Source organism: Phytophthora ramorum (assembly GCF_020800215.1).
Source record: "Phytophthora ramorum isolate Pr-102 chromosome Unknown Phyram_PR-102_s0018, whole genome shotgun sequence".
NCBI lineage: Eukaryota > Oomycota > Peronosporomycetes > Peronosporales > Peronosporaceae > Phytophthora > Phytophthora ramorum.
Genome location: NW_027150664.1, coordinates 652,080 through 669,446, shown reverse-complemented (window position 1 = coordinate 669,446; position 17,367 = coordinate 652,080). Strand labels below are relative to the sequence as shown.

General features: G+C 56.6%; 7 protein-coding genes across 7 annotated transcripts; 4 read left to right on the top strand and 3 right to left on the bottom strand.

Moving 5' to 3' along the window:
- Positions 1–1,290: 1,290 nt before the first annotated feature.
- Positions 1,291–1,578, top strand: KRP23_13610 (uncharacterized protein; the record flags this gene model as incomplete). Its single annotated transcript, XM_067884341.1, has 1 exon — positions 1,291–1,578. One exon carries the CDS (start codon positions 1,291–1,293, stop codon positions 1,576–1,578), a length of 288 nt encoding a protein of 95 aa, XP_067738368.1.
- A 319-nt stretch (positions 1,579–1,897) lies between these two features.
- KRP23_13609 (Protein TOS1) lies at positions 1,898–3,664 on the bottom strand (the record flags this gene model as incomplete). The annotated part of the gene is made up of 1 exon (XM_067884340.1): positions 1,898–3,664. The coding sequence occupies one exon, from the start codon at positions 3,662–3,664 to the stop codon at positions 1,898–1,900; it is 1,767 nt and encodes a 588-aa protein (XP_067738367.1).
- Positions 3,665–5,272: 1,608 nt separating this feature from the next.
- Positions 5,273–7,186, bottom strand: KRP23_13608 (Cell wall protein; the record flags this gene model as incomplete). Its single annotated transcript, XM_067884339.1, has 1 exon — positions 5,273–7,186. The coding sequence occupies one exon, from the start codon at positions 7,184–7,186 to the stop codon at positions 5,273–5,275; it is 1,914 nt and encodes a 637-aa protein (XP_067738366.1).
- A 1,584-nt stretch (positions 7,187–8,770) lies between these two features.
- On the top strand, positions 8,771–9,814 carry KRP23_13607 (2-oxoglutarate-dependent dioxygenase 33; the record flags this gene model as incomplete). The annotated part of the gene is made up of 1 exon (XM_067884338.1): positions 8,771–9,814. The coding sequence occupies one exon, from the start codon at positions 8,771–8,773 to the stop codon at positions 9,812–9,814; it is 1,044 nt and encodes a 347-aa protein (XP_067738365.1).
- Positions 9,815–10,171: 357 nt separating this feature from the next.
- KRP23_13606 (2-oxoglutarate-Fe(II) type oxidoreductase hxnY) lies at positions 10,172–11,215 on the top strand (the record flags this gene model as incomplete). The annotated part of the gene is made up of 1 exon (XM_067884336.1): positions 10,172–11,215. One exon carries the CDS (start codon positions 10,172–10,174, stop codon positions 11,213–11,215), a length of 1,044 nt encoding a protein of 347 aa, XP_067738364.1.
- A 353-nt stretch (positions 11,216–11,568) lies between these two features.
- On the top strand, positions 11,569–12,612 carry KRP23_13605 (2-oxoglutarate-dependent dioxygenase 33; the record flags this gene model as incomplete). The annotated part of the gene is made up of 1 exon (XM_067884335.1): positions 11,569–12,612. The coding sequence occupies one exon, from the start codon at positions 11,569–11,571 to the stop codon at positions 12,610–12,612; it is 1,044 nt and encodes a 347-aa protein (XP_067738363.1).
- A 302-nt stretch (positions 12,613–12,914) lies between these two features.
- KRP23_13604 (Cilia- and flagella-associated protein 73) lies at positions 12,915–17,280 on the bottom strand (the record flags this gene model as incomplete). The annotated part of the gene is made up of 6 exons (XM_067884334.1): positions 12,915–14,871; positions 14,944–14,963; positions 15,075–15,099; positions 16,052–16,161; positions 16,235–17,132; positions 17,201–17,280. 6 exons carry the CDS (start codon positions 17,278–17,280, stop codon positions 12,915–12,917), a joined length of 3,090 nt encoding a protein of 1,029 aa, XP_067738362.1.
- Positions 17,281–17,367: the final 87 nt, after the last annotated feature.

The window sequence follows — 17,367 nt, the reverse complement described above, 5'->3', positions numbered from 1 at the left end:
TAGCAGAACATATCGCCACCACGGGCAATACAGACACGAACAACTGAAGTCATCCAGCTCATTACTGCAAAAGTGAAGGACGTCACGGCCACAGGCCACACACGGGTCGTCACAGTCAGCTTGGCGTACGAGCAGGTGGGTTGGCTCACTTCATACGCCGAACAACAGAGGCTATTGCACTTAATGAAGGGCGTGGAGAATGAGCAAACTTACCGTGGTTTAAGGTGGACAAGTCTGTTGGTGGCCTTGTGCTACTAACTGAGCGCAAGGTACGGAAAATTGCTCAAGTGGTCCTATGTAATGTACCATTCACTCGTGGGGTGACCTCCACTATGGTCATTAGCAACTACGCTCGCGCTCGTAGCCTCTCATTCGAGTCAAAAACAAATGAGATAGTACTGATATTACATTTTAGTAAAGTAACTTTAGGATGGAGCGAAACTGCTGTTTTTAAAATATTATAATGTTTTCTGAAAATTACTTCAGAGTCTACCAGGAATTTCAAATAGACTCATTCACCGATGTCGGAGGGTACGACAAGTCTGACGTGAATGTCGGCTATTGTTTGATGAACTCTCGTATATTTCACAGTGTAGGCAAGTGTAAAACACTAGCGAGGGGAGCTGGCCCTGCTCCCGAGGGTTTCTTGCCGAAATGTATTGATCAAAATCAAAAGTGAGAGCTGCTGCCCAGTCCAGACATGGTGCAGTTCTGTCAAGTCTAACCATTGCTGGCCGCACGCATTGTCCTGCTGCATGTACGCACTCCAACATTGTTGTCATGATCCCAGCGCCTGCATCCAATTCGACGGTGTTCTCGACGGTGTTGTTGGGTACTTCACTGCTGCAGCAAGCTCTCACTTTTCATTTCGCTCCGTCAAGCGCACTCGTCCGCACAAGCGCCGGCCTCCGCGGGAGGCGAGGATGCGGAGGAGGAAGAAGATTGCTAAAGGAGTCCCGACAGCCCGCTGTTCGCTGCTGAGGAGCTACCCGCCACATTTAAAAATGTAATTCTTGGTGGACCTCCCAGCGCGGACGTAAGGCTGGAGGAGAATGCTGCGTCGACTCGAGAGCTGCTCAACGGATGTCACGTCACGCGACCTGCATGACGAAACTGCGCACCGTCCAAGTTTTCTTCAAGACAAGACGTAAGCAGAAAAGTTTCCTTGTGTCGCCGTGTGCCTATCTGGAGGTGGGGAAGGTTGCATGGTGGTAGCCGGCTCAGGCATGAACCCTTTCAGACTCTGTAAGCTAAATACCTATAGGACGCCCTTCGGGGAATAATCTTTGCATGGTTGTGCGTAACTTCTTCGAAGACACGGCGGAACCCATGCTGGCCGAACCAGCCAAGGCGAGTATTTCGACGGCGGACGACTGTAGTGCGTCGCTGGGCCGAGCTTGTTCGGCCAACGTCGTGGATACGAGTGGTCTGTTCGATTCGGTGAACGGCGATCGCGCATTGGCGACGGTGAAGCAGTACAAGGAGATAACGGGTTACACGCCTGGCAAGGCTGCTCAATCAGCACTATCATCAAATAACTTTGGTGTGGGGACGATACCAGGTGCGGCGGACGCTTAGAAGTACCATCCCTTTTGCTACACCGGTATCCGATAGCGAAGCACCGACCACAGAGTGCAAGACAACGCAAACGGTACTAGAAACTACGACTACCGCAGCAAAGGGGCTCAATCATTGTGCGGTTGATGTGATTCGAAGAGAGTAGTCAAAATCTCGTTGTATAGATATCAAGTTACGTGCGAGCTTCTAGCGAAAGAGAGACACAGCAATGACCGCCTCATCTATTAGTCGCAACCAGCGAGGGGCCATGCCACGGCACTGCAAACACACCACAGAGCTCAGCTTACGCGGCTACAGATGCCAGACACTTCGGAGCTGCTTAGCTCAGCAGGTTCTCGACGGAAGCGGACAACCACGACGTCACCTGGTCGGCCGTCACGGCGTCCACGTCAAAGTCAAAGTCGTCGCCGCCCAGCTCGATGATCTTGATGGAACCATCGCTGGAGTTGTCGATGATGGTCACGTACGTCACAGCCGAGTCGGTGGGGCGCGAGGCGTAGTTGTCACCGCCCGCAGACACGCTGCCGTCGTAGAAGTAGTAGTGGGTCGAGACCTTGTCCTTGTCCGTGTTGGTCTCAATGACCTCGGCGATGTCAAGCTCACCGCAGCCGCCCTCCGCGCCCTCGCCACGGCAGTTGCAGCCGTACTGGTTCGCACGCACAACCTGCGCGTTCAGCATCCAAATGGCCGGGCGGTTCACGGAATCGCCCGTGGGCATCTGCACCTTGGTCACGAACATCTTCATGCCGCCGTCCCAGCCGTGGAAGCCCATGTCGTCGTAGTAACCAATGCAGCCATCTTCATCGGCGCAGTTGGTCTCAGTCATGATGTTGACTTCACAACCCGTGGACACGCACGGACCGCCACCAGTCACCGACGAGTCCGACGCGTCGGCGAGGGAACCGCCGAACGCCGTGGAGCTCGTGGCAGTCCCAGAGCCGTCGTCCGTCGCGTAGCCCTGAGGACTCGAGTCGGCACCAGTGTAATCGATGTTGAGGTTGTTCATGAACACCATGTTGTCCTGCGTGCCGTTCTGGCTGTAGGCCGACACCTTGCTCCAGTCGCTGCCAGAGCTGGCGTTGAACACGGCGATGTTGTAGATGCTCATGGGCCCACGGAAGACCAAACTCACCTCCTCGCTCATTGGGCCGACGGGGTCGGTCAGAGACACGTCCTCCGTAGTGCAGGAGGACATCTCCGTCACCTTGCCGTACGTGCCAGCAGCCGAACCGGCATCAGTGCCGGTGTACGCGAAGCTGGAGCTGATGGTCGCGCTCGAGAACGACGCGGCGGTGCCGGTCGACGTCGTGGTCGTCGACGTGGAAGTGGTCGAAGTCGACGTCTGCGTTTGGGTCTGACTGGTCGACGGAGCCGTGGTCGGAGCTGCCGTGGTGCTGGTCGGAGCCGTCGTGGTGCTACCCGACGACGTGATGACGGTGCCCGACTTGTAGTCGCTCTGCACCTCCGGGGTGGCGGTCGTGGCGGTAGGGGCCGACGTGGTGGTCGACTGACTCGACTGTTGCGCCGCAGACGACGACGTGGTCGTGGTTGTGGTTGTGCTGGAGCTTGAGCCGCCAGGGCAGAAGGTCACCGTGAAGGGCAGCGTGTCCGGGCAGCTGTGGGTCTTGCTGTCGTCCGATGGGTACAGGTAGGCGTCGGAGCACTCCTCGCTCTCACACGTGAGCGTGGCGCAGGAGCTCGAGACGGACTTGGTCGAGCTCGTGTCGGGCGCGATGCTCAGGGCCACGTTGTAGCCGGACTTGCCCGTGAGCTCCTTGCACGCGTCGTAGGACGAGCAGCTGCCGCTTCCGGGCGGGATGACGCTGATGTCGTACCACGTGTAGCCGCCCGTGACGGAGAACTCGGCCAGCGTGGCCTCGTCGCTGGTGCCGTCGCGGAACATGCCGTTGTAGCCGCTGGCCAAGTCGCGGCTCATGGAACTGCCGGCCGCGATGCTCTCGGTCTTGCTGTTGTCGTAGAGACTGATGGCGTATGAGCACGAGTTCACGAAGCTCACGGACACGGACGCGGCCACGGGGGCGGCCATCACCAGCGCGGCGCTCAGGGCGAGGAAGACCTTAACCATTGTGGGACGGAGGATGTGAGGCCAAGTCGGCAAATTGCAGAATGGGATCGTGTTGCGTTGCAGACTCGTGTGCCTGGATAAGTCCGCATCGGTTCGATCAGCAATGGAGACAGACGGATGCCATACACATCGTGGCGTGGGCCGAGGTGGCCAGCTTCATGACGACGGGCGCTTATCTCAGGCAATAGTCGCCCCTGGGCCATAGACGCCATCGCCAGCTGGCGGGCCCTGCAACGTCAGTGCAACTAGTTGTCTCGAAATGACTGCCCGCGGTTGACCTGCGAATTAGCATTTTTCATGATGGCAAGGGATTCTGAAGACATCAGAAATGACGGCTTCAACAGACGTAGTAACTATTTGCATAATGTGGAGGTCACTTACCTGTAATATTGAATTAAAAGGGACAAAATTAGACGGGGTGGGTGGTCGTCCTGTCGCTGTGGTATTCGTGTTCAGGTGCCACTCTCGTGACTTGCCTTCGACATCTTGTTTTTTGTATGCCCACGCTGAATCGGTGCCCAGCCGATCCACATACTTTACGCCAGAGTCACACGTAGGCGCCGCAACACCAAAACGCCATGCCGAACTTGACTTGATTCGCCTGCGGATATTCGGCCAGCGTGTGTGTCTGCTGTAAGTATTATATGCTAATGGGGCTAACGCTGTGGCGCCTGCAAGTCTCTCGCGCGCTTTAATTGGCGTCGCGCTCTGCTTGATCAGCATGAATCCGTTTGGAGTGGTGCGCCGACATTGTGTGGCTACCTCGCTGTACGAAAGAGATCCCACGAGAGTCAGGAGTCTCATGTCATGCGGGACTGATTTGCCAGCGTTGCGAGCGCACCATGCTTCAGCCAGTAGGCTGTTGTTCGTGCGCCCGTACCCCAGTGGCGACAGCCCAACGTCTTCTGGGTGCATTGATGACTGCGAACCGAGAGCTGCAGGAATTGGTGTCCAGTAGAGTTCAATCCCTTGCAGGGAGCTGCAAACCGCTGCTGCAAACTGCTGGCCGACAGCGACGACCACGACAGATTCGTTTCACCATCGTCTAGCCGATCCAATCTTTCGCGCGCCATGGAGCACGGGGCGGACTGAAGGACCCTCATTGTGTCCACCGCTTCGTAGCGTTGCCGTCGGCTTCAACGCGGCTTTGCTCTCGCCTTGCCCTTCCTCCTCCTCCTGCACCGCGGATAGACTTCAGCGACGCGCGAGTGCCTGCACTGGTATCACCGCGCGTTGACGGCGGTGACTAAAAGCAGCTTTACAGGCATGCAACAACTGATGTACTGATAGTTGAAGCAGCTTCCTCACCGATAGATACAGTGCCACCAGCTTCACACTGCACAATGGCAGCGCTCGCTCGCTGCAAATGCATTAGACAACACAGCTGTATTGCTTGTACGGTTCCCAGTTCATGATGACCGATGAAAGCATCGCATTATTTCGGGCACTACACAGCGAATGATACATTATTATCGGGCCAGCACTTTTCTAGAATAACACTGCTATCGTATTATCTCCAGCGCGCGCAGAGAGCGATACTATCTGGTCTGATGCAATACCCATTCATTCCAACATCCAATGCAAAGTCGAGACTTGTCGGCAAGCCACTTAACTCAGCAGGTTCTCCACGGAGGCGGACAGCCACGTGGATACGGTGTCAGCAGAGACCGAGTCCACCGAGAAGTCGAAGTCGTCGCCGCCGATCTCGATGATCTTCACGACGCCCTCGCCGGAGTTGTCGTAGATGGTCACGTACGTCACGGCCGAGTCGGTCGGACGCGTGGCGTAGTTGTCGCCACCGGGGGACACGCTACCATCGTAGAAGTAGTAGTGAGTGGACACCTTGTCCTGGGCCGTGTTTGTCTCGATGACCTCAGCGACGTCAAGCTCACCACAGCCGCCCTCCGAGCCCTCACCACGGCAGTTGCAGCCGTATTGGCTGGCACGCACGACTTGGGCATTCAGCATCCAGATAGCGGGCAGGTTGGCAGACGAACCGGTTGGCATCTCCACCTTGGTCACGAACATCTTCATGCCGCCGTCCCAGCCGTGGAAGCCCATGTCATCGTAGTAGCCGGTGCAACCGTCCTCGTCCGCGCAGTTGGTCTCAGTCATGATGTTGACTTCACAACCGGTGGATACGCACGGACCACCGCCGGTCACCGACGCGTCGGAGGCATCCGCAAGGGAACCGCCGAAAATGGTCGACTCGGTAGCCGTGGCAGTACCGTCAGCCGTCGAGTAACCCTGCGGGCTCGAGTCAGCACCAGTGTAGTCGATGTTGAGGTTGTTCATGAACACCATGTTGGACTGCGTGCCGGCGTCGGCGTCGTACGACGACAGTTTGCTCCAGTCGCTGCCGGATGACCCAGAGAACACGGCGATGTTGTAGATGTTCATGGGGCCACGGAAGACCATCGTCACCTCCTCGCTCATGGGGCCAACAGGGTCAGTCAGAGACACGTCTTCAGTGGTGCAGAAGGACATCTCCGTCACCTTGCCGTACGTGCCCGCAGCCGAACCAGCGTTGGTGCCGCTATACTCGAAACTAGAGCTGATGGTGGCACTCGAAAAGTCTCCCGTGGAGCCGCTGGACGTGGTGGTGCTAGTCGAGGCGCTCGACGTGGTGGTGGTGGAACCGCTCGAGATAGTCGCCGTGGTGCTGGTCGACGTCGAAGTGCTGGTCGAGGAGGACGAATCGGTGGCCACAACGCCGGCACTGTAATCGGCATCCGAGGCAACAGTAGCGGTCGTGACCGTAGGCGTGGCCGTGGTGGCAACCGGAGCTTCGGTCATAGCAGCAGGGGTCTCAGTCGTGGCAACCGGAGCTTCGGTCGTGGCAATAGGAGCTTCAGTCGTGGCAATAGGAGCTTCAGTCGTGGCAACCGGGGTCTCAGTCGTGGCAACCGGGGTCTCAGTCGTGGCGACCGGAGCCTCAGTTGTGGCAATAGGAACCTCGGTGGCGGTCGTAGTGGTCGTCGAAGTCGAGGTCGAGTTAGAGGATCCATCCGGGCAGAAAGCCACCTCGATGGCGAGGTTGTCCGGGCAGTTGCGCAGCTTGGTGCTGTCCGTCGGGTACAGATAGGCGCCGTCGCAGTCGGCACTCTCGCACGTCACAGCCGCGCACTCGGCGTTCACGGAGGTGTTGCTAGTGTCCGGAGTGATGGACATGGCGACGTTGTAGCCGGTCTTGCCCGAGGTGGCGGCGCAGTCCGCGTAGCTCGTGCAGTTGCCCGCTGAGGGGGGCACAGCGCTGATAGCGTACCAGGCCTTGCCGCCACTGATGGCAAACTCGGCCAGCGTGGCCTCGGTACTAGTTCCGTTGCGGAACATGCCGCTGAAGCCATCGGCCAGCTCGCGCGACGTGGAGCCGCCCACTGCGATGGTCTCGGTCGCGTTGTTGTCGTAAAGGCTGATGTCGTAGGCGCAGTCGTTGATGAAGGAGACGCTGGTGGCCATCGTCACTGCCACTTGGACAGCCACGGCCAGGGAGCCGCCGAGAGCGAGGAACACACGCACCATCTTAGAGTTGCGGTGGTGGTGGGCTGGTAGTCGATTAGTAGGCCGACGAGCTGCTAGTCGGTCGATGTATTCACAGCTGAGCGTGAATGAGCAAATTCAAAAGTGCTGGTGAGAGTGCCATGCCAGACGCGTGAGGTCACTATTGATAGGCTTGATCGAGCTCCACTGAAGACTTGGCTCACATCTTTTTAGATCATGGGCGTGCTGGCCGATCAAAAATAGAGACGAGCCGCTCTCGGCGTGCACTTTTATCTCAGGCCCCAGCTGGACGACGTGAATAGCGGAGCGCGACTACCTTGCTCCGTTGCTATCAAACGCTCGACGCGTTGTTGCCAACTTGTTGAGCGCTCCTCATGAGATCGACCTGTTGTTGCTGACATGTTCAGAACATTTAGTCAAAGTGACTTCGTTTTGTAAAGAGAAATAAAACTCCTTTTAGGATTAGATGTTCTAAACCGAGAGTATCTTCACGTCTGTGGTGGCTTGTGGCTCGGCGCGAAAAAGATTGCCAAGGAGCAGTGCTAGCTCGCGTGACGTGATACCTGACGCCCGTTTCGCTAGGATGGGGAGGCACTTTGTTGCTGTGTCGGTGTTCCCCCAACTCCAGCGAGTGCCAAACGCAGCATCATTGATTAACGCGCTTTGTGCATTAGAGGAACTAACAATGCGTACGTGTCCAGCCAGACAAACGTAGCGGACTAGACGGGTTTCCATGACAAGCAACCCCACTGGGTATCCGAGAGACTCGCTCAACAAATCGGTAACTAAGGACTGGCGCACACGGTAACGAGGCCGCAACGGCATAGCATGAGCAGCCATCCCGGCTTCAGCACCGTGCCGTGTTTTCCCTACGATTAAACGGCGGTTGTAAGTTTTTGAGCCGCACTTTGTTGTCGACTCGACGCTGTGGTGCTTGGAGCATGGCGCGCAAAAGAGCACATTTGCCCGCTCAAGTCAACGCCACTGCTGCACTGTGGTAGGAAAGCGATTGAAAATCTGCTCGTGGCTCACATGTTGTATGAAGTATTAATCCGGCATCTCCCAACCCATTTTTTGTAGGGTATCGGCCAAGTTCTCCACCATGTTTGGAGTCAGTATTTTGTCGTGACTTGACGCAATGTTTGCAAAATTTCACCAGGTAGGAGTTTCCACCTTCCTTTCACAGGGTAGTTGTTTTATACCTACATTCACTGGTGTTCCTGTCCCATTGTGGATGAACTCGGGAAGGCACCGCTCGTACCCAAGCACGACGGGCTTGCCTCACCACTACGTTGCAGACCAGAGTGAGGGCCACACCACTTGAAAACGGTAACGACGCCTACACAGCTGCATACGACTTCTCTCAAGCTTGACGTCGGTGTTGAGTTAGTCAGAAACCATTTTCGATGTTAGTGCTGGCGCGAACGACTCCGACGATCAACTCGACAGAGTACCCAAAACTCGTGAATGTTGGTGTAGCTAGGCTTGATGACTTCAACATGAACGACCAATCATCACTCAGATCGACACAGCGTCAAGACTATCGGTCTCCCCTGCACACTCGCCCTCCACCGCTCATTTCGGAAATCGCTACGCAAGACCAAGATGGACGTCCGCCAAGTGCCTGTCGTTGATATCGAAGCCCTCATGGCGTTTACTACCAACGCCTCGGTGGACGCCGCGCTGCGAGATGCCAAGGATCCTGCTTTGTACCAAATTGTCAAGGAAGTGCGCGCCGCCGCCAGTGAGTGGGGCTTCTTCTACATCGCCAACCACGGCCTGCCTCAGCAAGAGATTGACGAGTTCCAAGCGTTCGTGAGGTCCTTCTTTCACCTGCCAGCAGAGGTCAAACGCACCATCCGCCGCACCGCTACCAACAATCGCGGCTTCGTCGAGGGCGAGCTCACCAAGAACAAGACGGACTGGAAGCAGTGCTTCGACGTCGCTGGTCCTCACGAAGATGGCCTACCTAACGACACGAACGAACGCTTAGGCGGCGACCAGAACCAGTGGCTCGACGAGTCGATTCTGCCTGGCTTCCGAACCGAGATGAGGACGTACTACAGCAAGATGGAGTTCATTGCTCGTCGGTTGCTGAAGGTGTTTGCAGTGGCACTAGGCGAAGAGCCTGCGTTCTTCGACCAGTTCTTCGGCGAAACTCACACGAGTATGATGAGGCTGAACTACTACCCTGTGGCCCCCGAGCCGGACAAGACTATGGGCGTCTACCACCACACGGACTCTGGCGGGCTCACAATTCTGCTGCAAGACGACCAAGTCGCGTCATTGCAAGTGCTCCACCGAGAGTCTCAGACGTGGGTGAACGTCCCACCGCGTAAAGGCACTTACACTATCAACATTGGTGATATGGTGCAGGTGTGGTCGAACGACAAGTTCATGGCTCCACTGCACCGCGTGCTGGCGAGCAACAAGGCTGGTCGGTTCTCGGTCCCATTCTTCTATGGCCCGTCGTACAATGTCCAGGTGGAGCCTATTGTGGTGAAGGCCGGTGAAGTGGCCAACTATCGCCCGATAAGTTGGCGCGAGTTCCGTGGACAGCGCTATAAAGGCAACTACGCCGACTTTGGCAAGGAGAACCAGATCGGCGACTACAAGATCCACGGCACTATCGACGTTGCTAACTCGTAGACAAAGAGAGTGAAGTTTTCAAGAAAGTGGCATCATGATAACATGACCAAGGAGTTAACAAAAAGAATCGTCGAGAAGAAGTTCATCGTGTGGATAAAGTTAAAAAAGAAAGCAGCAGGCGCCATGCAGGGCAGCTGGACGAATCGTATACAATTCGATAACGTAAGCGTGTTACTGGCAGCACTTCGAGGGTATCTTGAACCGGCCAATCACTTTTCCTATGAAAGCAGCGTCAAGACTTCAGAGCTTGTCATGCAAGAAGCGTAAGGCCCTCGCTAGAGCCTCAACGCCACCCTCCCGTGGCACGTTAATAGGCAGACCAAAGTTCATTCCGAGATTTGCAAGCTCAAGGCCAAGATGGACGTTCGTCAAGTACCTGTCGTCAACATTGGAGCGCTCACGGCGTTCCCCACCGACGTCGAGGTCGACGCTGCACTGCGTGAAGCCAAGAGTGCTGCGCTTGGCCACCTAGTTGAAGAGATCCGCGCTGCTGCGAGTGAGTGGGGGTTCTTCTACGTCGCCAACCACGGTCTGCCGCAACAAGAAATCGACGAGTTCCAAGAGTCCATGCGCTCTTTCTTCCGCCTGCCTGTCGAGACCAAGCGCTCCATTCTCCGTACGTCCAACAACAACCGTGGCTATGTCGTGGGCGAGCTCACCAAGAACAAGACGGACTGGAAGGAGTGCTTTGACTTTGCTGGTGCCCATGAAGATGGTCCCCCAACGGACAAGATCGAGCGGCTGGGTGAAGACCAAAACCAGTGGCTCGATGAGGCAGCGCTGCCTGGGTTCCGCCACGAGATGCAAACGTACTACAAGAAGGTGGAGCTCATTGCTCGCCGCTTGCTGAAGGTGTTCGCCGTGGCGTTGGGCGAGGAGCCTGCATTCTTCGACAAGTTTTACGAAGGAAACCACTCGAGTCTGCTACGGTTGAATCACTACCCTGTGGCTCCTGAACCAGAGAAGACCATGGGCGTTTACCATCACACTGATTTCGGTGCACTTACTGTTCTGCTCCAGGACGATGACGTCGCATCGCTGCAGGTACTTCACCGGGAATCTCAAACCTGGGTCAATGTGCCGCCGCGCAAGGGTACGTACACCATTAACATTGGTGACATGGTGCAAGTGTGGTCGAATGACAAGTTCGTGGCGCCACTGCACCGCGTGGTGGCTAGTGACAAGGCAGGCCGCTTCTCGGCCCCGTTCTTCTACAACCCGTCGAACCACGTGACGGTGGAGCCCATCGTGGTGAAGGAAGGCGAAGTGGCCAACTACCGTCCGTTCAACTGGCGCCAGTTCCAGTTGGCGCGCTACCAAGGCAACTACGCCGATGTGGGCAAGGAGAACCAGATCGGTGACTTCAAGACCCATGGCCCCATTGACGTTGCGAACGCGTAGGTTGGTCTGACAAGCAGACCAAATTCAAGCAAACAATAAAAAGACAGTGATTTCTGCTTCGAGGGGCGTATCCCTATCTCACCAGAGTGCTGCTTTGTTGCGTTTGCCATAGAGAACGCGTAGTTGGCTAGTCCAAACAACGTAAGTTGGTGCTCTATGGGGTTCTGGTCCACTATCTTCCATGGATAGAACCTGATAACGTACGGCATGATGTCCTTGGTGACACGCACTTTGCTTCACGCGCCAATGGCTCTTTCCACTGAAGCAGCGTCAGAGCCCAAGCAAGATCTCTGCTGTCTCTGCTGAGCTGAGTGTAGGCCATGCATTCCGAAAATTGCAAGCTCGAGACGAAGATGAACGTGCACCAAGTACCTGTTGTCGACGTCGGAGCCCTCGTGGCGTTCCCCACCGACGCTGAGGCAAACGCTGCTCTGCGTGGCGTAAAAAGCCCGGAGCTGCGTCAGATTATCGAGGAAGTGCGCACTGCTGCCAGCGAGTGGGGGTTCTTCTACATCGCCAACCATGGACTACCGCAAAATGAGGTCGACAAGTTCCAGGAGACCATGCGCTCCTTCTTCCGCCTACCGACTGAGGTCAAGCGCACCATCCCACGTACTGCTAACAACGCCCGTGGCTTCGTCGAGAACGAACTCACCAAGAACAAAACGGACTGGAAGCAGTGCTTCGACTTCTCCGTGCCCAACGAAGATGGCCCGGTGACCAACGATCATGAACGGATGGGAGATGACCACAACCAGTGGCTCGAGGAGACGACGCTACCTGGATTTCGCAGCGAGATGAGGGCGTATTTCAGCAAGATGGAGCTTGTTTCTCGTCGCCTGCTGAAGGTCTTTGCAGTGGCGTTGGGCGAAGAGCCTGCGTTCTTCGACCAGTTCTTCCACGAAGACAGCACGAGCTTGATGCGTCTCAACTACTACCCTGTGGCCCCCGAGCCGGAGAAGACTATGGGCGTTTACCACCACACGGACCCCGGTGCACTTGCGGTGTTGTTGCAGGATGACGAGGTGGCGTCTCTGCAGGTGCTGCATCGAAAGTCGCAGACGTGGGTCAATGTGCCGCCGCGTAAGGGCACTTACACTATCAACATTGGTGATATGGTGCAAGTGTGGTCGAACGACAAGTTCATGGCCCCACTGCACCGCGTGCTGGCAAGCAACAAGGCTGGCCGATTCTCGGCTCCGTTCTTCTATTTGCCGGCGTATGATGTCCAGGTGGAGCCCATCGTGGTGAAGGAAGGAGAGCTGGCCAACTACCGTCCATTTAGTTGGCGCGAGTTTCTTTTGAAGCGCGTCCAGGGCAACTACGCCGACGATGGCAAGGAGAACCAGATCGGCGACTTCAAGATCCACGGCCCCGTAGACGTTGCCAACGCGTAGGCCACGTAGATCGGGAGACTGGGTACTTTGAAGGGGGTTCTCACACTCAATACATTTTCGTTCGTGCTTCCTGGTGTCTGCCCTCCTTATCTTCCTATCAACTGTGCATTTCGTGTGCTCTTTTTGATTTTTTGTCTCGCGTCGAATCGCATCTTCGTTTCTGTCTTGCTAGCGCCTAATTCTCAGTGTTTCTCGTCATTCTTCGTCATTTTCCAGCATATCACGCTCGTACCAGCGTGTGTTTCGACATGAGAGTAGCCTTGGGTGGTGCTCTCTCTTCGTCAGTGCCCTCCATCATCCGTCTACCAGGCACCGCCCGACGAGCGCGATCTCCGACGCTCCATCACCGGGAACTTGAGTTCCGGTGCGATCTCCGGTGCCTCACCACCGGTACGACGGAAGCCAAAGCCCCGCGTGCCGTCCGGCCCAATGGCCTGGCGGTACAGCTGGTTGCTGCCGTTGAGTCCCATTCCAGGAGGAGGCGCCAACGCGTTACCCCCGAGGTTACTGGTGTTGTTGTTGTGTACAGGTGACTGCGCCATCCGTGGCGACGACAAGTTCAACTTCGGCCGCGTGCCCGACGACGACGAACGAGTACGGAAGGCGCCCGGCTGGGGTGGAGCGCCCACCGTTGCTGCGCGACTACGCGACTCCCATCGACTCGGCGACGGAGCGAAGTAGTCCTTCTGCCCATTTCCACTTGATGAGCCTCCACTCAGCGCTGCCAGGCCGCTCAGGCCACCGGCGTTGTTGTTGGCATCGCCTGTCAGATTCGACGGCGGGCGGAATTCCAGCTTGACCTTGCTGGCGTACTTGCGGCCGCTCTTCTTGTTCTTCCCCACTGTGAACGACACGTAGTCGCCCTGCCTGATGTCTATGTTGCCATCTTCATCCGGGATAAGGCGGAACGAGATACAGGCTGAATCCTGTCGCGTCGGCGTAATGAGTCCACCCGCGCCTCGGATCGAGTACACCGTACCCGTGTTCACCTTACCTTCACGGAGGTCGTCCAGCCCTTCGCCGACCGATTCCACGTGCACGGGGCGCGTGAGAGCGGACGCCGACTTCGCACGACGGCGATCACCGCCGAGCTCCACAGGGAACATCTTCTGCTTGAGCTTGTCGCAGTTCGTGCCATCAAAGAGCACCACCTGCATCCCTGTGCGCCAATTATACTGGTCCGACAGTGTCAACACGGCGTGCTTGGTCATCTCGTCGTCCACGAACTCGATGATAGCGTACGTCTCGCCCGCCGCGATGGGGGGCTTCAGCACGGCATTGCGACCCGTGGTCGTGTTCTTCTTCAACAGGCGTAAGTACGAGATCTCGCCGCAGCCCTGGAACGTCTCGCGCAGCGACGCGACCGACGCGTCTTCCGGCAAGTTGTACGCAATGGCCGTGCGGGCCAATTTGCCGTGGTAGGTCTGGTTGGGCGCCAGCGGCTCCTTGCGACAGACCATGGACTCGTCCTCATTTAGCAGCAGCTTGGTCGAAAGCTCCAGCGCTTTCTTGATCTGGTCCATATCGGTCGACAGCTTTTTCACGCGGCCGAACGACGCCAGCAGGTCCAACTTGACGTATCCGTCCATGTTCATGTTCTTCAACAGAAAGAGGTCTCCCAGCAAGTTCTCGTCGCAGAAGTAGTACTCCAATTGGTCGCAGATCGTGCGGAGGAATGTGGCCGGCAACGGAGCGCCCATGGCGTCCCCTGTAGTGTCCACGTGAAGTCCTGCGTCGCTGGTCTCCGTCTCGCTCGACAGGCTCAACGACTGCACGGCCTGGCCAATAGCTCCGACAGCGACCTCGTCACTAGGCGGAGGTGGCGGCACCATAATGTTGAGCACCGGAGGCGGCGGACCCTGCGGAAGCGGTGGCTGATGCGGCCGCAAGTTCTGATTCTGCATCTGCATCTGCATCTGATGGTGGCGCTGCGTGGCGGCCACAGCGGCCGCGGCTGACACGGACGTGTCATCTGCGAAGGAATTCCAGGCCGAGCCCAGAGCCGACGGCTGGATGGGCGCCGAGAACGAGCGATTGCGGCTGGACGCGTAGTACTGCGAGGCCAATTGGGCCATAACGTCCATCTCGTCATTGCGATTGCCGCGGCTGTACGGGGGCGAGCCGGCCGAAGATAAGAAGCCATCGGCCGCGAAGGACGGCAGCGGTGGGGGCGGCGGCGGGTTCCCCGAATGGCCCGAGTCTGCGTTGGATGACATTGTAACTTGGACTTGAGACGACGAAGGGAATTGCAAGAGTGAGCTGCAGATATAAAAGCATACAAGCCTAGTCAGTGTCTTATCTCGTGGCCCTCAATACACGACGGGTCTGTACCTGTCTACGGGAGGGTAAGACTGTATGGAAATAGCACAAAAGACTGGGTTAGACTTGTTGAGTACAGCGAGATTTGGATATGACAAACAGTCAATCCATCTCAGCCCGCCGACAGTGCGGTAGCGACTTACCCTTTTCGCGACGGCAACGGCAACTCTGGGGGTGTCTTTCGCGTCGGCTGAGGTTAGGCAACCGCGTCTCCTTTTGTCCTTCTCGAAGGGTTTCCGTGCTCCCTCACTCCGTTCCGAAAAGGGGACCTTTTCTCTCTCTCTTGGCGAGGGGTAAGTTGCTGCTAGCCGGGTGCAGTTGGCGGCGGACGGTTGGGGCCCAACGCGTGGCGAGTCTCTCGGCGAAGAGGGGGCTGGGCGTGGACTGGCGGCCGGAAGCGCTGGTCCGACACTTGACGCTGCGCTTGGGTGTGTTGATCTGTCGTCTCCCCCTTCCCGCGATCTCCCAAGAAGCGGCCGAAAAGTAAAGTTGCGAGAGCGACAGTCGAGCAACGCAAGCCACGCTCAGCAACGTTTTCGCAACGCAAAAATCATACGAAGTTGCTACAGTGAGAAAAACCATTGGAAGGGTTTTCGTGGTCCTGCTGCAACTTAACAACTTCTTCGCGTTGGACATGAACTCAGCTTCAACACGTGTTTTCGCAGCGCTGCGCTCATGGCGCTTAGGCATGGGCGAGCATCGCAGTGTTATACATCGTCATGGATGCTTGTTTGGCCGCTAGGCTAGCGGCTAGCTGAGGAGACCGAGCGGTCTAGGCGTGACGAGAGCCAACGCAGGTCACTGCCGATTACGATGTTCCGCCCTGGGTGGTCGGCAACAACGAAGCCATGTTGCTGCTACCTTCTACAGCAGCGGCCACCACTCGAATCGGATGCATGAATTCGATTGCGTCTAGAGGTGGATTGCTTCACGGCCGTCACTGGATTGATTAGCTTCGGCTTGATGGACAGCTTGGCCGTACAGGATGTAGGATGTAGCTATATATTCCAAAGACGGCAGCTTCGCCACAAACGCACACTAGATTCCGTTAGCTTCATTTTGTCTATGCGTACATCAGATCGGCGGCAACTTCTGGATGTTGCTGGTTGCTGAGTTCGACTTGCCAGTGCGAGCGTTGCCAGCTTGGCCCATGCTGTCGTTGGTGCCGGGATTGGTTCCTATGGCGCTGGGGTTATTCATGCTAGTGCTATTGTTGTTGGATATCTTTGTCTGCATGGTGAAAACAGTGTTAGACCAGGGTACGTCTCGGACAGTGCAAGCTACACGCAAGAGGCTGGCGTACCTGGTCCTTGTAGTTCGACACGATGTAGTCCAGGTCAACGATCCGCGCGGCGATGACCTTGAGCAGGCTCTGAATGTACTGCGCGACGTCCATATCTTGCTCACGCAAAACCGGCAGCTTGTCGCCGAGGTTGAGGCGGCTGTACAGATTCGTCACGGTGAGCACGATTTGGCCCGACTCGCGGCTTCGGTCGTTGGCCACGCGGTCATTGCGCTGCCTGTCTAGGTCCAGTCGTAATGCCTCGGAGCGCAATGTCTCGAGCTGTTGCTGCTGCCCATGGATGCTGCTATTTTGTACCAGCACGAGGTTCTGCATCTCCACCTTCAACGCCCGGATACGCTGGCGAAGCTGGTCGGTCTCGACCTCAGCAGCCCGCACCTGAGCCTTCAGGTCATTGTTCGTATCTACAAGTGTTGCGTGGCGATTGAGAATGTCCCCGATTTCTTCATACTCGCCGTCGGACGCCTCCACTGCCGCTTCGAGGTACTGTCGATATTTGAGCAACTGGTCGCGCTTACGTTCCAGAGCCTCGCGCTCGCTACCGTCCTTCTCGAGTTGCATCACCAGTTGCCGTTTTCGCGCCTCATTCACCTCTCCTAACCGGTGCTCACTCTTGCACTTCAGCTCGGCTCGTGTCCGTTTGGAATCATTTTCTTTGATGAACTTTTCAAAGCGTGTTACTTGCTCCTTCATCTCGGCCTGCTTGCGTTCCAGTTCACGCTGTCGAGCGTCACACGCTTCCATGCGCTGAGCATACTCCTCTTTCATAAAGTCTAACGCATCGTCAATCTCACGCATCTCCTTGCGCTTTTTCATGAGCAACGTGGACTGGGACATCTGCGAGATGCCCGACACCACGGGCTCCATGTCATTGATCTCGCGCAACGGGAACTTGCCACTGCCCAGCAATCACACAAAACGTCAGTGAATGGTAGAACATTGGCATCAAGGAAGCTGATCACCCACTTAGCAATGCGAGCCTCGGTCAAGAAGACACCCGACACATCGTCCAGCGTGCTGCCGGCCCCGGGATTGGTGTCCTCCATGCTTGTGTTTGTGGAAGCTGACGCGAAACTTGAAGAAGTCTGGATCGAGCGCCCGTCCTTAGTGCACGCAGATTGTCGGCTGACTCT